General features: G+C 40.3%; 1 protein-coding gene across 7 annotated transcripts in view; it reads right to left on the reverse strand.

Moving 5' to 3' along the window:
* Positions 1-26,906, reverse strand: part of TMEM164 (transmembrane protein 164) — a 195,547-nt gene that overhangs the window by 84,554 nt on the left and 84,087 nt on the right. For 5 of the 7 annotated variants that reach the window (XM_066250295.1, XM_066250289.1, XM_066250290.1 and 2 more), the window contains one exon: positions 25,668-25,717. The exons of the other annotated variants lie outside the window; for them this stretch is intronic. Coding sequence is in view for 3 of the 5 variants with exons in the window: in XM_066250289.1 (XP_066106386.1) it covers positions 25,668-25,717 (50 nt within the window). In the remaining 2 variants the exon portion in view is untranslated. The remainder of the gene's footprint in view (positions 1-25,667; positions 25,718-26,906) is intronic. 7 annotated transcript variants of the gene reach the window in all.

The following is a 26,906-nucleotide window of genomic DNA, read 5'->3' on the forward strand; positions in this document are numbered from 1 at the left end:
CTTTCTCTCTAAAATCAACCAATCAATCAATAAGTAAAATTTAAAACAACAGTCATGAAGCCAAAGAGAAAGCTGAAAACTAGGAGGTCGACTGCACTCAGAGTCCTCTGTGGCAGCGGACCCATGGTGACTGGCAAGGGGAAGGGAGCACTTGCAACCAGGATGAACGCACTCTCCTTCAGCCTACAGAACAGACAGACCCCAGAAACACTTGGGAACTCCGAACCCAGCTGCACTGCCTGAAGTTGCTCCCAGACACCTCAGATAGGCTGCAGTTCACCTGAATGGTGGTGTCTTCCGTCCTAGCCTCGCTATCAGCTATACAGCAGATCTCAGCTTTCCTCCCACTTCGTCTTTACATTGGGAGGGGTTAATACAAACAGACACTGATACGTTAACTGTGCTCTAATAACAGCGTTAAACACACCAGAGTCCCACTCCCCCAGTAGATGTGATTAGGACTTTAGACGCTTTAAAGATCTTGATCATGCTGAGGGCTGCCAGGCTAGCTCTGGAAAGGAGGAGAATCCTCTCCACACCACTGAGAGAATTACTTGGAGTCCTGAAGGCAGCACTGTTTCCATATGTGAAGGGCCCAGGTTTCCAGCTGACAGAGAGTCCTGATGGCACAGGAGTCCTGGCAAGCAGGTTCAAAAGCAGCTGCCTCAGACTAGTGGCTGTTCTTTTTTATCCAGTGAGTCTGTTACTAACTAAAATGTTAGGATTTTCTAGCTTTGGGAAGAAATCAGGTCATCTACAGGAAGTGTCACCAGTCACTGAGAGGGAAGGACTGGCTGGCTTTTAAGTTGCATCTGATATGAATACTTCTGACAGCTACAGAGGTTTCCCCAGACTGCGGAGTAGAAAGTCTCCGCTCTGATTCTCATGCAAAAAAGTGTGGCTGTGAACTCCTGAGTATCTCTGTCCCTAAAGACCAGGGGATGATGTCACCAAGGTGAGCTGTAGCTTTCCAGAACCACCCCACCTCAACCCTACTAAACAATTCCTTTGAAAGACCAGAGAAATCTGTCCTACTATCTTTGAGCTTATTAACAAAGTCACTGTATTGTACTCATGCCATTTCCTCTTCCTTCCTTCCCTCCTCCGCCCTCACTCTCTTCCTGCTAGATTTAATTGCTCTAAACTCAGGGTCAGCAAAACATGTTTCTCCTGTTTGGGGAGTGCTAAATATACATAACATAAAATTTATTATCACAGTATTTAAGTATATAGTTCAGTTACATTATGTATATTCACATGTACAACAGTCACCATCATCCATCTCCAGAATTTTTTCATCTGGTCTTCCTGTTTTAGTAACACAGCCAAACTCATTCATTTACATATTGTCTACGCGATTTTCATGTTACAACAGTTACATAGTTTAGTTAAAACAGAGGCCATATGACCCTCAACTTCCAAAATATTTACTAACTGCTCCTTTACAGAAAATGGTTGCCAACCTCTGCTCTAAACAAATATATGCACCAGATTTCTAGTTTAAAAGAACACTTAGCTAACAGCCACTAACATAGCCTCTCCTCGCTATCCACTAAACCTATAAAGAAACAGGAAATGACAGAACTCCCCAAATCACTGAAAACTTAGATTGATAGTCATCTTATTACAAGAAACTGTGGAAAAATCTCTATTAACAACAAGCCTAATGCTGAAATGAGAACAAAAGCAATCTGTGGTCAATTCACACAGGAGAAACCTGAAACAAGAGAGAAAGACACTGAGACCTTCAGCCACTGTTGAACTCATCACTTAGAAATCAAAAGTTCATCATCTAGTAACCAGCAAACTGGACAGCTGTATCTCCACTACAGGGCTACTACTTTGCCGGGAAGGGAAACCACCAATTCTCCAAACTGGTCTCCATCCACTGGAGACTCCTACGCCATCCAATCAGAGAGCTGATGTGATGGCACTGGGGCTGTCACACAGCATCCTGGCAGTGGGAGACTTCACAAGTAAAACTCACGTAGCAATTCATGTGGGAGATTGTAGTTTCTCTCATACTTTATCTGGTCAGAGTAATCAGAGAACCTAGTACTATAGTGAGAGTAATCAGCTCCATACAGACCCAGCAAAACCCAGATGAAGCCTTTAGACACTGGGAACAGGACGGGAAGCTCTGGACATCAAGCTGCCAGCCAAGAGGAGTGATGAGAACAGGTTGTAACTGACACAAAAGAACACATGAGAAGGATCAAAAGCTCTCCACATACCCTTTGGTTTGACAAGTAATAAACAAATCCTCCTTTAATGTGCATAACCATACCCACCAAAACAGTATGGTTCCTATGAAAACTTCTGGCTGCGGCAGAGAAATGCCTTGGAGAAAGCACAGAAGTCTGAATTTAGTATGTGAACTAGAAAAAAAATGTCTGAGAAAACTGAACTTCAATAGAATGCAAGAAAATATGGGCCCTATAAAAACAGGTATAGAAAGCCATTAGAATAAAACATATTGTGAGAGAAACACAACAAACTGGGGTAAAAAGAGAGCTCAGCAAAACAAGGAGGAAATATAAAAAAAAAATACATTGTAGTGTTAATGTAGGCAGGTAGCTAGATATTAATAGGGAAAGAGAGCAAAGGGAGTTAGACATTATATTTTATCAAACTTGAAAAGCCTGCTTCAGAAAGAAGCTTCAGCATTCCATTTACAATTTGGACACCCCAGGGAATTGTCCAGCTAAAGAGATTAACACTCCCTCCCAGTGGTGGGATTCAAATAATTTAACAACCAGTTCTCTGTCCTAATGATGGTTTCAAGTATAAAAACACAATATACGACAGGTAGTTTATTATTTCATGCATTTAATGCTTAAATAAGAATAAAAGAGGTATATGAAACTAGATTATAACAGTTTTAAAATATTAATGAAAAATATTAAATAATAACTGACAAAAAACAATAAAACTTTATTTAAGGTATTTCCATATTGCTTCTTGACTGGCATCCTCACTTGCAATTTTTTTTACCTATAGACCAGCGGTTCTCAACCTGTGGGTCACGACCCCGGTGGGGGTCGAACGATCAAAACACAGGGGTTGCCTAGGCTGCTATAGACAGAATGAACATTACTACGGGCACTTAGAATACGCTGTTGCACAGACGAACATTAAAAGAGTAAGGAATATCAATTTGTGATTTTCACATTGGGGGGCTACCTAGGCACCCACCTCAGAGAGAACCCTGATGACAATGCCATTTTAACAACCAGTTCACCGAACTCAACAAAAAGGTATCAGTTCTTATGAACCAGTGTGAACTGGCTGGATCCCACCACTGCTCCCTCTCTCACCTATGCAGGGAGAAATAACAGATTTTCTGGCACCCCAGGAAAAATTCCCAGGGTAAAACCAATTCATATCCAGACTATTATGGTGGAAGGTGCTTCTGTGTTTCCACCTTAAGGCATCCACAGAGGCTTGTCAGTCTAGCCTAGAATAAGGATTGGTTAGTGGGAGGAATCAATACAAGCCCAGAAAAATTTTAAAGAAATTGGTTGGCTTAAAGGAAAGCTAGTCCTGCCTGACCTGTGGTGGTGCAGTGGATAGAGCATAGACCTGGAACGCTGAGGTCCTTGGTTTGAAACCCAGGCTTGCCAAGTCAAAGAACATATGAGAAACCATCAAGGAACAACTAAAGTGAAGCAATGATGTGTTGATGCTTTTCACCCACCCACCCCTCTAAAAATCAATAAATAATATTTTTACAAAAGGAGAGCTAGTCTTTCCCAGCCTGAAATAAAAACACAGGCTTAACAAGGCACTCTCTATCTCTCTTTGTCTCTCTTTCTCTCTCTCTGCCTGCTTGGAAACAAGCTAGCCTCACTTGTTTGTTCACAGGGTCTCCAAGAAGCAGTCATGCTGTGTGGGCTGGCAGCTGGATGCTCTCCCACGTAGAGGATCTGAGCAGCGCCTGCACTGAACTAAACTTCGATATGGGCTAAACCATGGTACAAAATATCTGGACTTTGGATTGTATACTGGGCTTAATAAAGATAAGGCTGGACTTTTTCCTTGGCAGGACAGACGTACATGAGCCATTGAAATGTGTGAGTAAACTTCTATTGCAGCTATGAAAAAAAACTTACTGCAACAACTCAAGCTTCTCCATATGTGAGTTGTTTGCAATTTATTTCTGTCAACACCACAAACAAACCATGTCAGAACCCACATCAGAAACAGCAAAATTAAAATTCACATTGGAGATGACAGAGAGCAAAATCAATCGAATTTATAGCATGGAAGCCGAATCCGAAACTCTTTCAAGCATGCAGAAATAAGGAAAACTGACCTTAGAGATTCAACAAAGGTTGTTTATTAGGAAATCTATTAATATAGCATGCAAAATAGGGAAGTCAAATGAGAAAACCCAAATGAACCTCTCAGCAGTCTCAAAAATCATTAGCTAAATTCAGCAACAATTCTGATTTTTAAATAAATATGTAGAATTTAAGAATATAAATTCCTTAACATTATAAATAACTTCTAATGAAAACCACAACTGCCCTGGCCAGTTGGCTCATTGGGTAGTGTCGGCTCAGCATGCAGACGTCCCAGGTTCAATCCCCAGTCAGGGCACACAAGAGAAGCGACCATCTGCTTCTCCTCTCCTCTCTCTCCCCTTCCCTCCTCCCTCTCTCTCCCCCTCTCTCTTCTCCCTGCTCTCTTCCCCCCTCTCCAGCCTTCTCTCTTTCCCTCTCACAGCCAGGGGCTCGACTGGTTCGAGCACTGGCATTATTTACAAGTTAGAAAGGATTCTGGGGGGAACATTTACTGCAAAGGTGACAAAAAATTAACACTCTTCACATATAGATCAATTCATGGAGATCAACGAGAAGAGCAACACTCCTATATAAAAAGTTGGCAGAGCCCTGGCCGGTTGGCTCAGTGGTAGAGCATCGGCCTGGCGTGCGGGAGTCCCGGGTTCGATTCCTGGCCAGGGCACACAGGAGAGGTGCCCATCTGCTTCTCCACCCCTCCCCCTCCCCTTCCTCTCTGTCTCTCTCTTACCCTCCCGCAGCCAAGGTTCTATTGGAGCAAAGATGGCCCGGGCACTGAGGATGGCTCTGTGGCCTCTGCCTCAGGCGCTAGAATGGCTCTGATTGCGGCAGAGTGAAACCCCAGATGAGCAGAGCATCATCCCCTGGTGGGCATGCCAGGTGGATCCCGGTCGGGCGCATGCGGGAGTCTGACTGCCTCCCCGTTTCCAACTTCAGAAAAATACAAAAAAAAAAAAAAAAAAAAAAGTTGGCAGAGAACATGAAGTGAAATTCACAGATTAAAAAATATAATGAAGCCCTGGCCGGTTGGCTCAGCGGTAGAGCGTCGGCCTAGCGTGCGGAGGACCCGGGTTCGATTCCCGGCCAGGGCACACAGGAGAAGTGCCCATTTGCTTCTCCACCCCTCCGCCGCACCTTCCTCTCTGTCTCTCTCTTCCCCTCCTGCAGCCAAGGCTCCATTGGAGCAAAGATGGCCCGGGCGCTGGGGATGGCTCCTTGGCCTCTGCCCCAGGCGCTAGAGTGGCTCTGGTCGCAACATGGCGACGCCCAGGATGGGCAGAGCATCGCCCCCTGGTGGGCAGAGCGTCGCCCCATGGTGGGCGTGCTGGGTGGATCCCGGTCGGGCGCATGAGGGAGTCTGTCTGACTGTCTCTCCCTGTTTCCAGCTTCAGAAAAATGCAAAAAAAAAAAAAAAAAAAAAAAAAATATATATATATATATATATATATATATATATGAGTAATAAGAATAACATGTATGTGTTTGGAACATTTTTTTAGCAGGAGAAAGAGAGAGAGAGGGTTAGACTGGGATGGATGGACAGACAGACAGGAAGGGAGAGAGATGAGAAGCATCAATTCTTCATTGTGTAACCTCAGTTGTTCATTGAGTGCTTTCTCATATGTGCCTTGACTGAGGGGCTCTAACTGAGCCAGTGGCCCCTTGCTCAAGCCAGTGACATTGGGCTCAAGCCAGCGACCGTCGCTGGCTCAACCCAGCCACCCCATGCTAAAGCTGGTGAGCTCTTGCTCAAGCCCGTGACCTCAGGTTTTGAACCTGGGTTCTCTGCATTCCAGGGCAACACTATTCACAGCGCCACTACCTGGTCAGGCGGAATTTTCTATAATAAAATGTGAAGGGGAAAAAAAAGTGAGGAAAAAGGCAAGCAGGGAAAAATAAAGAAGACACAAGGGAGATGTGGGGGAACTGGGGAGTAACTGGCTACACTGCTACACCACCCTTTCCTCTCCCTTAGGTTTGCAAAAAGGAATCTTATTTATTAAGAACCAGTGAGGAAGGTTAGTTCATATTATGGGACTGGGCATGTTTGCTAAAGGTAATTGTGAGAGGTAACTATTTTTTTTTAATCTCTGAAGAAGTGGTCAATTTTTGCTTGGATGCTAAGTATCACTTACTTAGCGAAGATGTTTCTAAGCTACTCAGAAATAACGGAAGTTTAGGACCTTCTTCTCGGGTATGCTAAAGTACCTCACTGAAAACATATCTCAATCAGAGCGTCTGGGTATCCTGCTTGCTTAAGAAGGGCTAGTTCTTCAAACCAGTGACATCTCTGATCTCCTCCCTATATCTGATCCTCACAATTTCCAGACATGCTTTCTCCTTGAATATCCCAGTAATGTGAATTAAAGTGTTTAAATGTGCAAAGCAAACTGAGTTATTTTCTTCTTCTATCTTTAGCTTGCCTACCTTTAGCTAAAATTTAAGAATAGGTTTCCATTTTAAAATTCATCTTAAGGCATAAATATAAATTTCTAAACCATAGATTAAATATAAATTATATTACAATTCCATCCATCAACAAAATGTTTCACGGATTAAAGGATAGAGCATCAGCCCGGGATGCTGAGGACTCAATGTTCGAACACCAAGGTCCTCAGCTTGAACACAGGCTCACCAGCTTAAGCACAGAGTCACCGGCTTGAGCGTAGGATCATAGACATGACCCCATGGTCACTGGCTTGAGCTCAAAGGCCGCTGGTTTCAAGGCCAAGGTCACTGGGGTCGCTGGCTTGAGCAAGGAACCACTGGCTCTGCTGCAGCTCCCCGGTCAAGGCACATATGAGAAAGCAATCAATGAACAACTAAGGAGACTAAGGAGCTGCAATGAAGAATTGATGCTTCTCATCTCTCTCTACCTTCCTGCCTGTCTGTCTCTCTTACTCACTCACTAAAAAAATAAAATAAAAATAAAATGTTCCATGAATTAAATATTACTTATAGTTATTCAAATATTTATATGACCTAATCTATTATAATTTTAGCCAATAAAGCCAGTTTTGGCTAAAATTTTCAGGTGGATTAGACATTTTTATCTAGACTGTACTTCCACCATTTTTAATTTCCTTCCACTTAATATACTAGATGTTACCATAAATGCATGCCCAATATCTAAAGAAACCATATTAGACGGGTAACTTTTTTTTCAGTTAATAGCAGGAAACACAGAATGGTTTCTAAGAATATATTGATTTCAGTTACACCTAAGTGAGGAAAATAATTATGTGGCTTAGATATTGAGGGTGCTGATAGATAGCTCTTCAGTAAAGAACCACTCAAAATAGCCAAATAAATAAAAAGAAGATGGCTCAGATTCAAATGGACACAGGACAGTGCTGCATGTGCAGACGCAACAAAACAAGCAATTCTGGTGCTGCTATGTCAGCATCTACTGAAGAGAAACCCAGAACAGGAAGGGTAAGAGGCCTTCAGAGGTTGAAAGCAGCCAGCCTAGAATTTAAGAGTCAGAGCTATTACAGATCAAAAGAGCACCATGCCCACCGTGGCTTGGTAGCTCAGTTGGGTAGAGCATCGTGCTGATAGGCCAAGACTGTGGATTTGATCCCCAGTCAGGGCACATACAAGAATCAACCAATGAATGTATAAATAAGTGGTACAACAGATCTCTCTTCTTTCTGTCTCTGTCTCTCTCTCAAAATAAATAAATAAATAAATTTTTAAAAATTTCAAAAGAGTACCTTGCCCAAGGTTGCTGCAGTGGTGGACCAGGCAGAATCCCCTCCAATCTTAGCTTCGTGTTATGAATGCATGCTTTCCACTTAGCAAATCACGTGCCAACTACAGGGTACATAAATGAAGCACATTGGGAGCCAGCCAGAACACTGGGGAATGGTCTTTCTTTCTTGTCAAGAGTACCATGAGGACCCTGTGGAGAAGCCTACCCCAACCCCACTCCAAAGAAAATTGCCAGCCCCTGCCTAGCATGGGGTATGAAGCCTGCTGGGCACATCATACCCCTTTCCTGCAGTGACTAGGCATGCCACCATGAAGAACTCGCCAGCCTCTGCTTAGCTGGGAAGCAGACAAATTCATGCATGGCCAGTTCAGTAAAGGGCCAATAAAAACAAAACAAAACAAGACAGAACAGAACAGAACATCAAGAGACAAGTATACAGTGATCATCGGTGAACTCACAGAACACACTGGCATAAAGACCACAGGAGTGCCTACATTGAGATCTAGGATTTTTTAAATAGGATGTTTTTGTGGTTTTAACCCTTTAAGTAAAAATAAAATAGCAGAAAATATTCACTTAAGCAACATAAAGTTGTGATTAGGAGGACTGGCTCTGGAGTCACAAAGACATTGGCTCAAATCCCAACTGCTTCAATTATCAGCCATGTTACATCACTAAAATTTTCTGAACCTGTTTTCTTCTCTAACTGGGGATACAATTTGTACCTCTACATAGGTTTGTTGGAAGAATTAAATCAGATAATACAGGGTAAGTGATTCCAGCTGTGCCTAGGAACACAGTAACCCTGATTATGTGCATCAGCAGGAAAAGGAAGAATGAGAACCCTGCCTCTACCACTCTGTAATTTTCGCCAAATAATTTAATATCTCTTAGCCCCAACAGCTTTCTTTTGTAATATGGATAATGCTTTCCTTATTTCACAGCATTATTTAAAGGATTAAAAGAGAACATTTAAGACCAATTGCTTTGAAAACAGTAACAAGCTATACAATTGTAAGGTGTTTTTTTAAATTGATTTTAATTTATTGTGTTTACATAGATTCTAGTGTTAGCCTGAGTGCATCCCCCTCCCCTGTATTCCCCTCAACATCTCTTTTGCCCCCTCCCCATACCACCCTCCCCTCTTCCCTTCTGTCCTCTTTTCCTCTGGTCCTTTGATCTCTCCATTTCAATTCTGTCGCTCAGTTTACATTGTTCCTTGGATTCCTCAAATGAGTGAGGTCATATGATATTTTTCTTTTTCTGCCTGGCTTATTTCACTTAACATAATGCCACGTAGTATTCCATTGTATATACAGTGGTACCTTGAGATACAAACAGACCAACATACAATTTTTTTAAGATACGAGATGCGACTCAGTTCATATTATTGTTGGAGATCCGAGCAAAATTCCAAAATATGAGTTGTGATTCGGGAAGTTGCCACTAGTTGGAGCGTTGGCACATGGGTCCAGTATCGGCAGTTTGATACACGAGGTGACTGACTTACGAGCTCGTTACAGAACAAATTAAATTCGTATCTCAAGGTACCACTGTATGTACCACTTCTTTTTAATCCACTCGTCCACTGATGGACACTTGAGGTGTTTCCAGATCTTCGCTATTGTGAACAATGCTGCCATAAACATGGGGGTGCATTTCTTCTTTTCAAACAGTACTTTGGTGTTCTTGGGGTATATTCCTAAAAGTGGTATAGCTGGGTAAAAAAAGACAGTTCGATTTTTAATTTTTTGAAGAATCTTCAAACTGTTTTTCCACAGTGGGTGCACCAGTCTGCATTCCCACCAGCAGTGCAGGAGGGTTCCCTTTTCTCCACATTCGCCAGCACTTATTCTGTGTTGTTTTGGTGATGAGCGCCATTCTGACTGGTGTGAGATGACATCTCATTGTGGTTTTAATTTGCATTTCTCTAATAATAGAGATATTGAGCATTTTTTCATATGCCTATTGGCCATCTGTGTGTCCTCTTTGGAGAAGTGTCTATTCATTTCTTTCGCCCATTTTTAGATTGGATTGTTTGTCTTCCTGGTGTTGAGTTTTACAAGTTCTTTATAAATTTTGGTTATTAACCCCTTATCAGACATATTGTCGAATATGTTCTCAGGTGGAGTTTTTTAAGAGCTGTCTACTTTCTAAAATACTGATTTTTAACTTCACATTGTATTGATATTTGTCTACAATGGAATAATATGCACCCATGAAAATTACATCTGGTAAAAACTTAGATGACTCTCCAAGGAATTATGCTAATTTAAAAAAAGGTAATCCTAAAAGTGTCATACTATATGGTTCCATTTACATAATATTCTTGAAACGACAAACTTACAGACATGAAGAACAGATTAGTTGCCAGGGGTTAGAGAGAGGATTATCTGGGAAGATAATGGGTGTGTGGTTATGAAAGGGCAACAGGAAAGATTCACACAGTGATAGAACTGTTCAGTACCTTGACTGTATCAATGTCAACATCCTGGTTGTGATATTGTATTATAATTTTGCAAGACCTACTGGAGGAAATTAGGTAAAGGGTATAAGAGATCTCTTTGTATTTTTCTTGTAACTAAATCCATATTATTATATGATACAATACAATGATATAGTATGATATTAATTGTTATATAGTTATCACACAATACAAAGCTTAATTAAAATGATGCACAAAATATATTTGTAATAAAACGGGGAAAACTTATCATTAAGTGAACAAAGCAGAATAAAAACCTATAATTAGCCCTGGCTGCATAGCTTGGTTGGTTAGAGCGTCAACCCAATACGCAAAGGTTGCTGGTTCAATCCCCAGTCATGGCACATACAGAAACACTCCCTTCTTCTCTCTAAAATCAGTAAAATAAAAATTTTAAAAACTATAATTAAAGAAGACAAAATAAAGGAGCAAATATACATCTTAAAAGATAAGAAAAAACAAGAAGAGAAAAATCAATAAAGATAGAAAATCTAAAAATTAAATAAAAAAATACATGAAGCCCTGGCCGGTTGGCTCAGCGGTAGAGCGTCGGCCTAGCGTGCGGAGGACCCAGGTTCGATTCCCGGCCAGGGCACACAGGAGAAGCGCCTATTTGCTTCTCCACCCCTCCGCCGCGCCTTCCCCTCTGTCTCTCTCTTCCCCTCCTGCAGCCAAGGCTCCATTGGAGCAAAGATGGCCCGGGCGCTGGGGATGGCTCTGTGGCCTCTGCCTCAGGCGCTGGAGTGGCTCTGGTCGCAACATGGCGACGCCCAGGATGGGCAGAGCATCGCCCCCTGGTGGGCAGAGCGTCGCCCCATGGTGGGCGTGCCGGGTGGATCCCGGTCGGGCGCATGCGGGAGTCTGTCTGACTGTCTCTCCCTGTTTCCAGCTTCAGAAAAATACAAAAAAAAAAAAAAAAAAAAAAAAAAAAAAAAAAAATACATCCAAAACCAGGTTCTAGAAAGCAACCAAAAATAAAGTGCTTATTAACATGATTAAAATATAAAATATAAGAGAGAAAACACAAAAAACATAACAGATAAAGCTTAAGAAAGAAGACATGGCTATAAGTGAGAAGATACATTTTAAAATTATAAATTAAGAAGATAATACATGTTCAACTAAATGCACGACAACAAATTTGTAAACTTTCAATACATGGGTCATTTCACAGCAAAATACATTATGACTAAAACTGACCCAAAAAGATTCAACAGAGAGGACATTGGAAAGGTAAATAAAAGGTCTACTAAATGAAAAAGACACTAAGACCAGATGTAGTTCATATTAAGTTTTATCTGATCTTTAAAAAAACATATACTTTTTAAGGGTAATTCAAGTATTTCAGGCCAGAGAAAAAGAAGGCACATTCTGCAGTTCAGTATACATAGCCACCATAATTTTAACCCTTAACTATGATGAAAAAAATACCTGTCTTATGAGCACCAAGGCAAAGTTCTAAATAAAAGACTGATGAATAAAATCCAGCAGTTTATCAAAATAATAATAAACTAGGATTGCAGGGTTTATTCCAATAATGTGTCTATCAACACAAATCGTATCAAAAACAAAAATGAAAAAGACACAATAAGCAAACACTGAAAAAGTATTTGACAAAATAAAGCAACCATTGCCTTTTAAAATATTTCCAAGTAACTGTGCAAAGTATTTAAATATAATAGGCTATCTTACAGATGCCACCCACAAATATTGAGGAACACAGAAAACATTTCAATTGAAAATCGGTTTTAGACAGAGTAATCCCCCAGCACTATTATTTAACTCTGTGGGTTGAATATCTTACAAATGCAGAAACATAAGAAAACGAAATAACTGAAATAACAAGTGAAAAATGGTGAAAAAAAGAAAAAAATTACCAATATAAACAAGAGACTTTGATAAGACAGTTAGAGATTGAATTGTTTTTTTTTTTTTAATTCAGTAACCTTTCTCTATTCTAAAATGAAGCACTTAGGAATAGAAAGAACAAAAATGTTCAATTTATAATGAAAAATGGGAAAAGGAAAGCTATTAATTATTTAACAAAATCTGTATCAAAAATGTCATGCAGCCCTGGCCGGTTGGCTCAATGGTAGAGCATCGGCCTGGCCTATGGAAGTCCCTGGTTCGATTCCCGGCCAGGGCACACAGGAGAAGCGTCCATATGCTTCTCCACCCTTCCCCTTCTCCTTTCTCTCTATCTCTCTCTTCTTCTCCCACAGACAAGGCTTCATTGGAGCAAAGTTGACCCGGGTGCTGAGGATGGCTCCATGGCCACCGCCTTAGGTGCCAGAATGGTTCCAGTTGCAACAGAGCGACGCCTCAGATGGGCAGAACATCGCCCCCTGCTGGGCATGCCAGGTGGATCCTGATCAGGCGCATGCGGGAGTCTGTCTCTCTGCCTCCCTGCTTCTCACTTCAAAAAAATTTTTAAAAATTTTAAAAAGTCATGCAGTCAACTTATAAGGATAAATGTAATTGAAAGACATAAAACATCTAAATAAAGGGGGAATTACCATTTATTAGATAAAATAACTATATATTTTAAAAATCAATTTTCATAAAGCTGAAATATAAATTTAATGCAATTCTAGTTAGAATCCCAATGGGCGGACTGTTCGAATGAAAATGATCTGAAAAGTTATATGTAAAAAAAATGCCAAAAAATAGCCAAGAGAATTATTTTTCTAGCTAATACAATCAAACCAATATGATCTGTGTAAACAAGTAGACAAATAAATGAAACAGAGTAGAGAAGTCATAAATGTATACTAATATATAAAAAGTTTACAAGGATCCAAGATGCTGGTATAGTCAGCAGATATTACACTTACATCCTCCCAGGATCAAACTGGAATTACAACTAAAATATAGAGTAATCAACCTGAATAATCAACCAGCTGAAGAATAGCTGAAGAGCAGTCTGAGAGCCAAGGATTTACAGAAGAAGTCATGTTCCAGACTGGAAGGAAGGAACAGAGACGCAAATAGGACTGGCCTGGCTCCTACAAAGCAACAGTTGACATTCTGGGCAGATGCCTCAGCTGTGAGGGTTCCCCCTGAGAAGTGTGGGGTCTCAACCTCAAGTTAAGCTTCCCAGCACCGAGCACCAGAGTCAGAAAGAAGTGTCCACATTATGTCTGGCTGTTAAAATTAGCAGGGATTCTGTCTACCAGATAGAGATGAGAGACTGCTAGAAACCCAGGAGCCCTCCTGAAAAACCAACACAAAAAATCTCATTTGCAGCCTCCTGCCTGGGCTCTGGCATAGGGAGGGCAGAGTGGACTACAGTCACATGACAAAAGAGCTGAAGGAACAGCTACCACAATATCTGTGCTAAGTCACTCTCCCACACAAGTGCCATCTTCTTTCTTTTTTTTTAAAGATTTTATTAATTGATTTTATAGGGAGGAAGGATGAGAGCTATTTGCTTCACCCTAGCTGTTCATTGGTTGCTTGTTATATGTGCCTTGACAGGGCAAGCCCAGGGTTTTGAACCAGTGACCTCAACATTCCAGGTCAGTGTTCTAGCCACTGTACCACCACAGACCAGACAGGTGTCATCTTTCTTAAGTGCAGCACAGCCCGCCATACAGCATCACGCTGGAGGAATGCAATATCCACACACTTTGGACTCCTAGTCACACCACCCTGCGTGGCTCACACCTAGTGGAGGAGTCAGCTGCCTGGGGCAGAGATGTAGAGAATTGAGAACACTTGGGGAGTGTCAGTGATTGAGTTGTGTAATTTTGAGTTGAGGGCCACTTCCTCAACTTTCACCTGAACCTGACTGGCACCAGTCCCTCACAGGACATCTGCTAGCCCCGCTCTCTGGGCTCCCAGGGATCACACCCTATCAAATCCTGATGGCTTCACCCTGCTGAGGTCCGGACAGAACCCAGGAAAGACTAAGTAGTATGGCTATGGGGCAGGGGCTACACTGCACCTCCCATCAAGCCTGACAGGCACCTCCTCCTTACAGGAGACTGACTAACCCTACTCTCCAAACTCCTGGCAGACCAGCCCTGCAGAGATCAGGTTCCTGGAAAATCCAGGACACAGTTGTGTGGCTCTAGGAATGGGGGCATTTATCCCTTGCATGCCTGACCTGTGCAGAGACCTCCCTTCTCATGGCCAAATATTGGTTTCTTTGTGCCTGATAAACTCTGCTGGCCTCATCCTGATAACACCCTGAAACCCTGCCCCACTACAAAGGTGCCCAAGTACCCAGTGGGTGGCAGTTATACCCTGGGACATTTGCTAAGGGGCCTCAGGCCCAGCACTGGCACCAATTCTGAACCTGTATCAGTAAAAAATCTGTATTGGTGAGGTGAATGCTAATCATCCCTAATTGGTCAATCCTTAAGAACCTACCACATACAGCTCGAGTTCTGCCAGAGGCTCTTTCAGTGACTAAGCCTAGCAGGCAGCCAGAAGGTGGAGGCAGGCCAAGGTAGACCTCGTGGTGCCTTGAAACTTTTGCTGACCTGCCCCTGGACCTGGTGCTGGTAAAAGCTGACCTTGGCACATGGTCTGGTACTCCCTGTGCACACCCAGGCCCAGAAGAGGCAGCCACAAACTTTGCATTCCTTTGAGTTCAAAACAACTTGCCCAGGGCCAGTCATAGGGAGCATCTGATATTGGCCTGCAACAGAGTCCCACCCAAGAGGCCCCCGGAACCAATACCCCCAGGGCCAGCTTCAAAAAACATCAGAGCAGGATCCAATTAGCTTTAAATGTGGCATATCCAAAGGGAGACCTCATCAGGCACCTGACCTTGTTACGTGAATTTGGTTCATGTAGGCAGGACCTGCACAGCAGCTTGTACAAATTGGTCAGGGCCGTCCTCACAGTCAGCTAGCTTCAAGTGCAATCCCGTGTACCAATACTAACCAAGACTCAATTATAACAAGAGGACCTATGTAACATTCACAAGGGATATTTCCGGAGCACCTGACTCAGATAATCAAGGAGACTGTGCCACTGCGTCCCACAGAATACCTACTGCATAAAGCCACCCTACCAAGATGGCAAATCATAGCAGATTTATCTAAAACATAGAAACAAACACAAAAAGGCAGCCAAAATTTGGAGACAAGCATATACCAAATGAAAGAAAAAGCAAATTCTCCAGAAAAAGAGCTAAATGAAATGGAAGCAAGCAATTTATCAGATCTGCAGTTCAAAAAAGTGGCAATAAGGATTCTCAGGGAACTTAGCAAGAAGTTGAACAGCATGAAAAAAGACATAGAAGCCATAAAAAGGAACCACGAAGCAATGAAGAATATACTAGGAGGAATAAGCAGTAGAATGGCTGAAGCAGAGAACTGACTCAATAATTTGGAACACAAGGTACCAAAAAATACCACCCAGCAGAGTAGCAAAATAAAATTGATTAATTAAAAAATTAAGAGGTCTGACCAGGCGGTGGCGCAGCAGATAGAGCATCAAACTGGGACGGGGAGGACCCAGGTTCGAAATCCCAAGGTCACTGGCTTAAGTGTAGACTCATCTGGCTTGAGCATGGACTCACCAGCTTGAGCGCAGGGTCGCTGGTTTGAGCGTGGGATCATAGACGTGACCCCATGGTCACTACCTTGAGCCCAAAGGTCACTGGCTTGAAGACCAAGTTTGCTGGCTTGAGTCCAAGATCACTGGTTTGAGCAAGGGGTCATTCACTCTGTTGTAGCCTTTTGGTCAATGCACATATGAGAAAGTAATCACTGAACAACTAAGGAGCTACAAAGAAGAATGGATGCTTCTCATCTCTCTCCCTTCCTATCTGTCTGTCCCTATCTGTCCCTCTCTCTGACTCTCTCAGTCTCTGTCAAAAAAAATTAAGAAAATTAGGACAGTTTAAAGGACCTCTGGGACAACACGGAGCATAACAACACCCTCATAAGGGTACCAGAAAGAGAAGAGAAAGAGCAAGGATCAAGAACTTATTTGAAAAAATAATGACTAAAAATTTCCCGTACCTGATGAAGAAAATAGACATGCCAGTCTAGGAAGTGTAGAGAGTCCCAAACAAGATGATACCAAAGAGGCCCACACCAAGACACATTATTAATAAAAGGCAAAAGTAAAAGACAAAGAGAGAATCTTAAAAGCAGCAAGAGAAAGACAGTTACCTATAAGGGAGCTCACATAAGACAATCAGTTGGCCTGCCCAGGCAGTGGCAGAGTGGATCGACAGTCAGCCTGGTATGCTGAGAACCCAGGTTTGAAACCAAGAGATCGCCAGCTTGAGTACAGGCTCATCTGGCTTGAGTGTGGGCTCACCAGCTTGAGCACAGAATCTCTGGCTTGAGCCATGTGATCACAGACATAACCTCATGGTTGCAAGCTTAAGCCCATAGGTCACTGGCTTGAGCTAGAGGTCACTGGTTAGGCTGGAGCCTCGCCCCCTCTAACCCCAGTCAAGGCACATATGAGAAACCAATCGATGAACAAGTAAGGTGCTGCAACTATGAGTTGATGCTCCCCATCTCTCTCCGTTCTGGTCTGTCTGTCCCTGTCTGTCATAGAAAAAAAAAAAAAAGACTGTCAGCTGATTTCTCAACAAAAACATTTCAGGCCAGAAGAGATTGGTATGAAATATTCAAAGTGATAAAAAGCAAGAACCTACAACAAAGACTACTTACCCAGCAAGGCTATCATTAAAAACTAAAAGAGAAATAAAGAGCTTTGCAGACAAAATAATAATAATAATAATAATAATAATAAAAAATAGTCTATTACCACCAAACCAGTATAACAAGGAATGTTAAAGGATCTTCTACAAGAAGAAAAAAAAAAAGGAAAAGAAAACAAAAACAACAGGAACATAGCTAAAAGAATAAAATAACAATAAATACACACCTATCAATAACTTTAAATGTGACTGACTTAAATGCTCCAATCAAAAGACATAGGGTACACCTCAAATGAATAAGAAAACAAGACCCATATATATGCTGTCTACAAGAGATATACCTCAGAACAAGAGATACACACAAACTAAAAGTAAAGGGAGAGAAATAGATATTTCATACAAATGGAAAATGAAAAAAAAAAGAGCTAGAATATATCTAACAAAGCAGACTTTAAAATAAAGCTATAGTAGGAAACAAAGAAGGACGCTAAAAAATGATAAAGACACCAATCCAACAAGAGGATATAACCCTTGTAAACATATATGCACCCAAAAAAGAAGCACCTAAATATATAAAGCAAATCTTTCTGCACATAAAGGATAAGATCAACAGTTACATGGTAATAGTAGGGGATTTTTCACACGCCATTCACATCAATGGATAGATTTTACAGAGAGAAAATCAACAAGAAAACAGTGGTCTTAAATGAAACACTATATGAGAGAGATGTAATTGATACTTCAGAGCATTTTACCCCAAAGCAGTAGAATATATATTCTTTTCAAGTGCACATGGAATATTTTCTAGAATAGGCCACATGTTAGGACTAAAAACAAGTTTCAATAAATTTTAAAGGACTGAAATCATATCAAGCATTTTCTCTACTTATAATGGTATGAAACTAAAAATCAAGCATAAGAAAAAAACTGGAAAAAAAAGAAGATACGGAGACTAAATAACATGTTACTAGTCAATGAATGAGTTAACAATGAGATGAAGGAGCAAATCAAAAGATACCTTGAAAGAAATAAATATGAGAATAAACAACTCAAATTTATAAGAAATAGCAAAAAAAAGTCCTAAGAAGGAAATCTATAGCACTATAGGCCTACCTCAAGGAACAAGAAAAATCTCTAACAATCTAACTTTATACTTAAAGGAAATAAAAAATAAAAACAAAACAATGAAGCCCAAAGTGTGAAGAAAGGGAATAATAAAAATCAGAGTGGAAATAAAACAAAATAGACCATTAAAAAAATACAAAATATCGCCTGGTCAAGGCACATATGGGAGTTGATGCTTCCCGCTCCTCCCCCCTTCTCTCTCTCTGTCTCTCTCTCTCTCTGTTTCTCCCACTCCTCTCTAAAATGAATAAATAAAAAAAAAATTAAAAAAAAAATACAAAATATCAATGAAACCAAGACCTGGTTTTTTGAAAAGATCAACAAGACTGACAAACCTTTAAAATAATTCATCAAGAAAAAAAGAGAGAGGATCCAAATAAATGAAATCAGAAATGAAAGAGAAGTAACAACTGACACCAAGAGAAGGCAAAAGATATAAGAAAATATTATGAACAACTATATGCCAAAAATAGAACAATCTGGACAAAATTGATGAATTCCTAAAAATAGATAATCTTCCAGAGCTGAATCAGGAAGAATCAGAAAATCTGAATACAGTATGTCCCCGAGTTACAAACATCCAACATAAATAAGACTTGTACTTAGAATGGAGCATCATAAGGACTATTGGTAATCAACTGCATTTGGACATCAGTGAAAATAATATAAAGTTACTCAACTCCCATGTCAAAGAACTAACCAATGAAGACCTTAAGGAACTAGAGCAGCAGATGATAGCATTTAGGGAAGGAAATAGGAACCTAGAAACCCCAGAACCAAAAATGTTCTCTACAGAAAAGTTACCTGGTATTTTCATCTCATTGTAGCAGGAATGGCAAATTTAGAGGAACCTCTCCTGATACAGAGAGGTTCATCAAAGTCTACTGTACAGTTTCTGAAGGCCTGAGAAGCTACATGACCATTTATGATGAGAAAAAAAAAGCTCTGTCCAAACCTCCCTTGATGCCGACTTCAGGAAACTGACCCCAGCAGCAGAATCAAACCCTGACTCTAACACAGTCTCATCCTCTCCAAGAAGTCAATCATCATTCAAGATTTTTTTAAGGTTGTATTTGAAAATGTTTAAGTATTTATATGCACAGAAGGTAAAAATAAATACTATGTTAAGACAAATGTGCCTAAGTTGCATTTAATAGGTAAATCTAGCTGTTCCAACTTACATACAAGTTCAACCTAAAAACAGACCTATAGAACCTATCTCGTTCGTAACCTGGGGACTGCCTATAGATAGATTACAGCTAGTGAACTTTAAGCAGTAATCAAAAAGCTCCCAACAAACAAAAGTCCTGCACCAGATGGCTTCACAGGAGAATTTTACCAAACCTTTAAAGAAAAACTAACACTTATTCTCAAACTATTTCAAAATATTCAAGAGGTAGAAAAACTCCCACGCTCATTTTATGAGGCCAGCATTATCCTAAATTCAAAACCAAATAAAGACACTACAAAAAAATTATAGGCTATTATCTGTGATGGCAACATAGAAGCTAAAGTTCTCAACAAAATATTAGCAAACCAGACCCAGCAATACATTAAAAAGATCTTAAAAGATGATCAAGTGAGATTTATTCTGGGATATAAGATTGGTACAATAGCCACAAATCAATCATCAATGTGATATGCTACATAAACAAAATGAAAGATAAAAATCATATGATCATATTAATAGATGCAGAGAAACACATTTGATTAAATTTAGCACCCATTTATGAAAAACACTCTCACCAAAGTTAGGGTACATACCTCAACATAATAAAGGTCATATATCACAAACCACAGTAAACATCATACTCAGTGATCAAAACTAGGTGTTTCCCTTAAGATAGGAAACAAGGTAGGGGTGCCCCCTTTCACCACTCTTATTCAACATAGTACTAGAAGTCCTAGCCACAGCAATCAGACAAAAAGAGGTAATAAAAGGCATCCAAAGAAAAAAGAAACACTGTCATTAATAGCAGATGCAATGATACTGTATAGACAACCATAAAGATTCCTCCAGGCCTGACCTGTGGTGGCGCAGTGGATAAAGCGTCGACCTGGAATGCTGAGGTCGCCGGTTCAAAACCCTGGGCTTGCCTGGTCAAGGCACATATGGGAGTTGATGCTTCCAGCTCCTCCCCACCTTCTCTCTCTCCCTCTGTCTCTCTCTCTCTCTCTCTCCCTTTCTCTCTCCTCTCTAAGATGAATAAATAAAATTTTTTTTTTCATTTTTCTGAAGCTGGAAACAGGGAGAGACAGTCAGACAGACTCCCGCATGCTCCCGACCGGGATCCACCCGGCACGCCCACCAGGGGCGATGCTCTGCCCACCAGGGGGCGATGCTCTGCCCATCCTGGGCGTCACCATGTTGCGACCAGAGCCACTCTAGCGCCTGGGGCAGAGGCCAAGGAGCCATCCCCAGCGCCCGGGCCATCCTTGCTCCAATGGAGCCTTGGCTGCGGGAGGGGAAGAGAGAGACAGAGAGGGAAAGTGCGGCGGAGGGGTGGAGAAGCAAATGGGCGCTTCTCCTATGTGCCCTGGCCGGGAATCGAACCCGGGTCCTCCGCACGCTAGGCCGACGCTCTACCGCTGAGCCAACCGGCCAGGGCAAATAAATAAAATTAAAAAAAAAATTTAAAAAAAAATTATGACATTATTAAAAAAAAAAAAAAAAAGATTCCTCCAAAAAATTCTAGGACTGATAAATGAATTCAGGAAAGTAGCAAGATACAAAATAAATATCCAGAAATCAGTTGCATTTTTATACATCAATAATGAAAATGAAACTAAGAAAACAATCCCACTTACAACTGCATAAAAAAGAACTCAGAACAAATTTAACCAAGAATAATTATATGACACTGAAGAAAGATATCGAAGAAGATAACAAGTGGAAGTATATACTGTGTTCATGGATTGAAGAATTAACATCATTAAAATGTTCATACTATCCAAAGCAATCTATAGCTTCAATGCAATTCCTATCAAGAAACCAATGGCATATTTCATAAAACTAGAATAAATGTTCCAAAAATTGATATGGAACCACAAAAGACCCTGAATAACAACAGCAACCATGAGAAAGAAGAACAAATTTGAGGGAATCATGCTACCTTCTATCAAAACAACTTGGTACTGGCATCAAAACAGAAATATAAGTCAATGAAACATAACAGACAGCCAATAAGTAAATCTACACCTTTATGGTCAATTAATATTTGACAAAGGGGGCAAGAACATACAATGGAGTAAAGATAGTTTATTTATTAATAGTGTTGGCAAAATTGGACAGATACATGCAAAAAATAAAACTAGACCAACTTCTTATACCATACACAAGAATAAACTCAAAATGGATTAAAGGCTTATATATTAGACTTGAAACCATAAAAATCCTAGAAAAAACAGGCAGTAAAATCTTGGACAGTTCTAGTAACAATATTTTTTCTGATATAACTCCTTGGAAAAGGGAACCAAAACATAAAATAAATAAATGGAACTACATCAAAGTAAAAAGTAGTTGCACAGCCCAGGAAACCATCAACAAAATGAAAAGACAACCCATTGAATGGGAGAACATAATCGCCAATGATACATGTGATAAGGGATTAATATCCAAAGCCTATAAAGAATTTAAACAACTCAACATCAAAATAAAACAATTGAATTAAAAAAATGGGTGAAGGGGCCCTGGCCGGTTGGCTCAGTGGTAGAGCGTCGGCCTGGCGTGCAGGGGTCCTAGGTTCGATTCCCAGCCAGGGCACACAGGAGAAGCGCCCATCTGCTTCTCCACCCCTCCCCCTTTCCTTCCTCTCTGTCTCTCTCTTCCCCTCCCGCAGCCAAGGCTCCATTGGAGCAAAATGGCCCGGGCGCTGGGAATGGCTCCTTGGCCTCTGCCTCAGGCGCTAGAGTGGTTCTGGTCGCAACAAAGTGATGCCCCGGAGGGGCAGAACATCGCCCCCTGGTCGGCAGAGCGTGGCCCCTGGTGGGCGTGCCGGGTGGATCCCAGTCGGGCGCATGCGGGAGTCTGTCTGACTGTCTCTCCCCGTTTCCAGCTTCAGAAAAATACAAAAAAAAAAAAAAAATGGGTGAAGGATCTGAATAAACACTTCTCTAAAGAGGACATACAGATGGCCAATAAACATGTGAAAAGACACTGAACATCACTAATCATCAGAGAAATGCAAATTAAACCACAATAAGAACCTCACAGCTGTCAGAATGGCACTCATCAACAGATGAACAAAGAACAAGAGTTGGTGAGGATGTGAAATAATGGGAACCCTCCTGCAGTGTTGGTGGGAATGCAGACTGGTGCAACTGCTGTGGAAATCATTATGCTATTACCTCAAAAAAAATAAAAATGGAACTGCTTTATGACCCAGTGATTCCATTTTGGGGAATATATCTGAACAAACCTGAAACATTAATTCAAATGAATGTATGCACCCTGATGTTCACTGCAGCATTGTTTACAACAGCCAAGATTTGGAAGCAGCCCAGGTGCTCATCAGTAGATGAGTGGATAAAAAAGCTGCGGTACATTTACACAATGGAATACTACTCAGCTGTAAAAAAACAAAGAATTCTTACCTTTCTGACAGCATGGATGGACCTGAAAAGTATTATGTTAAGTGAAATAAGCCAGTCAGAGAGAGAAAAATAGCAATAATTTCACTTATATTTGGAATCTAATGAATGAAATAAAGGAAATAAATAACAAACAAGATGGAAACAATCATAGATACAGAGAACAGACTGGCAGCTGTCAGAAGGGTAGGGGCTGGGTGCTCGGTGAAAAAGGTGAAGGGTTTGAGCAAAAAAACAAAACTCAAAAACCTCATAATCTGACAGCAGTCTGGTGATTCCCAGAGGGAGATGGGGGGGGAGGGAGCAGAAGAGGGTAGGGGGTTAAATGGTGACGGAAGGAGACTTGTCCTTTTACGGTGAACACGCGGTATAGATTTGATGTATTATAGAATTGTATACTTGCAACCTATATAATTTTACTATTTTATGTCACTCCAATAAATTCAATTTAAAAAAGGTTTATGACATGACAAAGATGGTAGATCAGGTCACAGGGAAAAGTAGGGATTATTCAATATATTATGCTCCCACAACTAGTTGTCCACCTTTAAAAAAACAGTCTTAATCCAGACTGGAAGCCAAAACCTATACAATGAAAGAGTCATATTTGGATACAAAAAAGTAAAAAAATTATATGAAAAAATGTATCATAAGCAAACCCAATACATACAGATTTGCGAGAGATTATCTATGACAATGATAGACAAAGGGCCAATATAAAAAAATATTCAAAGAGGATATACAAATTTAAAAAAAACCTATAAAAAGGGCAAATAATATGAACAAAATTCAAAAAGCAAATTTAATTGAACAAAAAAGTATGATATAATAATAAAATACATTAGTAGCCAAAGACATTAATCCATTGATTTGTGAAAATTATAAAAGAACCATAACACCTTATGCTGGTAAGGATATAAAGAAAAGAATAATCTTCTATATTATATACAAAAATAAATTATAACAGCTGATTTTTGTAAATCAATATGGACATACATGTTAACAAATGTATATACAATTTTATAAAAAATTCATACGTATGTGTGTGTGCACACACGCGCAAATACATATATAGAAAGCACCAGTAAATAAAAGCATATTCACAATGATGTTTATTTTGGCATTGATTATAGTAGCAGAAATCTGGAAAGAACGAATACAAATGTTCAATAATAGGAGAATGGCTACATAAGTAGTTGCACCTCTATAAACTATTCTGCACCCTTGTTTTAAAAGAGTAAGAGCTAAATGAATAGGCATTGATAGATTTCCATGAGATACTGTTGAGTGAAAAAAGAAAGATACATTAAATTATACATAAAATTCTACTTTTGTAAAATAATGAGCAGCAATAACCTGTGTGTGGGTGTGCGTGTGTGCGCGCACACACGAGCATGAAAGAAAATATGGAAGGGTACATACTTGCTGGGTAGTACGCAAGGATGGCAAAGAGAGAGACGAAGAAGCCCAACAAAATAAGGAAAAGAAAAAAAAAAAAGGACCACTATAAGAAGGTAAATCTAGCAATCATATTTATGTATTTTATGTATAAAATGTACATATAAAATAAAATTTAGAAAAGAGACAGTAAAAGCCCTAAAGAGGATCTCTGCTTATTAAAAAAAGAAAGAAAATAACCCAAAAGTATCTTTTGATGACAGGATTAAAGGTGTTCATTTTCTTCTTTATGGGCCTCTGCATTTTCTCTAATGAGAACTGTTACTTTCATAATGATGAAATAAAACTAATGCATGGCACTTTGGAAACATTACACTAAAAATAAAAAAGAGCCCATTTTGGAAAATCAGGGAGGAAACAGGGTTAACACCCCTTCCCCGTAGGAGCTGTGCAAGTAGAAATACACGAAATCAGGATCCATTACTACCCTCATCCAGCAGAGTTACTCACCAAACCAAGAGCACACGGCTATTCCAAGAAGCTATTTGAAACAGAAAATAGGGTATATTTTCCCCTACCTAACACTTTAATGACTTAACTAAATCAGAAAGCCATTTACACCACTCTCAATTATCCAAGGATCTTCTGGGCTCTTTACTTCCTGCCCCTTCCCTCTGGCCTGTGGCCATTCCACTGCTCAGGAACAGCTCCAAAATGGGGGCCAGCGAAGGAGAAAATAGATAAAATTAATTTGGTCAATTTAGCTTCTCGTCAGCAACTCTAACAAAAGGCTTCATAAACAAGATGGTTACGACTCACGGTTACAATGAGAGTTCCGGGACTCTGGAAAATTTTATATAAGAGCAAACTTGTCTTCAGATAAACACAATTTTCCTGTAATACACTTTAATGGATTTAATATTTGCTATTTTGAAGAACGCCAGGACTCGTAAGTAATAAGGTGATATTTTTCTCTACATACTTTAAATTTAAAGGGAAATAAAAAACATCAAAACAGAAGAACAAAGGACTTCAAAGTGAAGACATAGCCTCAGCGGAGCAGCAGGACCACAATGAAGAGATTCTTGATATGAGGGAAGATGTCTGGCCCCCAGCTTGCTCTCAAGAAAGTTTAGGAAGGCAGCAAACTTCCAAGGGAGTATGCCTTGGCCATAAACCACCACCACAAGGAATAGCTAAAAAGGATTTCTCAGAGATTGACAAAAGCCAAATCTCTACATACAACATATCCCTGTTTCACTGGGCCCTTAAAGACTTTCGTCTCTTGGGATGCCCAGAAACAACATGGTGCAGGCCCAAGGGGTTCACAGCAAGGGGCTCATCATCCTAGATTATCAAACAGACAAAACAGTCTGAATAGCAGTGACAACAGATCAAAAAACAACTTTCCCTTACTTGAAGATGACGATAGCTCCCGGACATGGAGGACAAGCCAGGAGAAAAATCTGCAATGGAAAAAGAATTAAATATAATTATTAAAAGAAATGCTAGAAGTAGTGAGACAATGTTACTACTATCACTACTACTAAATATAACAAAACTCTAACACAGAAAATGTAGCATAAAAATGAAAAAGGCAAGCAGGTGGTTTTCCATACACATCTGTGTTTGTACATACGTGTGTGTGTGTGTGTGTGTGTGTGTGAGAGAGAGAGAGAGAGAGAGAGAGAGAGAGAGAGAGAGATAAGATGGAGGACAGACATAGAGAATGATAGCTGGGGGGAGGGTAAGAGATGAAGAAAACATTTCTTAGGCCCTGTTAGCCTCTGGAGTAGTTCCTCTTTTTCAATTAAAATTTTAATTTATTAACATAGATTCAAGTGTCCCACTCAATATAAAACCCACCCCGACAACATGGAACACTTCCTCTTAACCTCTGGAACCAGACTCAATTTTCCAACACTTGAACTTCAATATAAGACCAGTAGCAAGTCTCAGAAGCTTTCAACCCGAGACAAGTGCAAATAGATTCTGAGCATAGAACAAGTACACAAATGCCGCCTGGTTCATGTCCCATGAGGGAAGGTGGGTTAATCAATACCTGCATTCAGAGTTCATAAAAATACAGGGTGCCCAGTTAAGTGTGAATTTCATATAAACAATGGATGATGCTTTAGTAGGTTATACTTATATCAGAACATTATTCAATGTTTATCTGAAATTCACATTTAACTAGGCATCCTGTATTCTTTGTGCAACTCTATCAATATTGCTACCCCTAGGCTTTCTACCTCCCATTGATTTTGAAAGGTTACAGAATTTGCTTTGCCAATATTTCTCTCTTTGGCATAGGGATTATATTCAGCTGATTATTTTTAAGAAACAGCAGACACTAGAAAAGCTTTGAAAACTGAGAAGTTACCACTTTATGAGACATTTATGTTAATAAGGCAAATCTCCATTGTTAAGGTTTTCTCCTGAGTACCAGAAAGAGAATGACTAAATCTCTAGAAGCTCTTACATGTAGAAGGCAAGGACTTAAGTCCCGCATAGCAACCTTAGTCTTGCTTACTGTGCTTTTCCTGGTAACAGCCCATAACTTGCTCCCTCCCTTCCCAAACTCTTTTACCTTTAGGCAGAGATGGTATTTAAGGTGATGGCTTAACCCATTTCAGGGAGTTGACTCAGTTTTTC

Source organism: Saccopteryx bilineata, chromosome X, assembly GCF_036850765.1.
Source record: "Saccopteryx bilineata isolate mSacBil1 chromosome X, mSacBil1_pri_phased_curated, whole genome shotgun sequence".
In the NCBI taxonomy this organism is placed as follows: Eukaryota; Metazoa; Chordata; class Mammalia; order Chiroptera; family Emballonuridae; genus Saccopteryx; species Saccopteryx bilineata.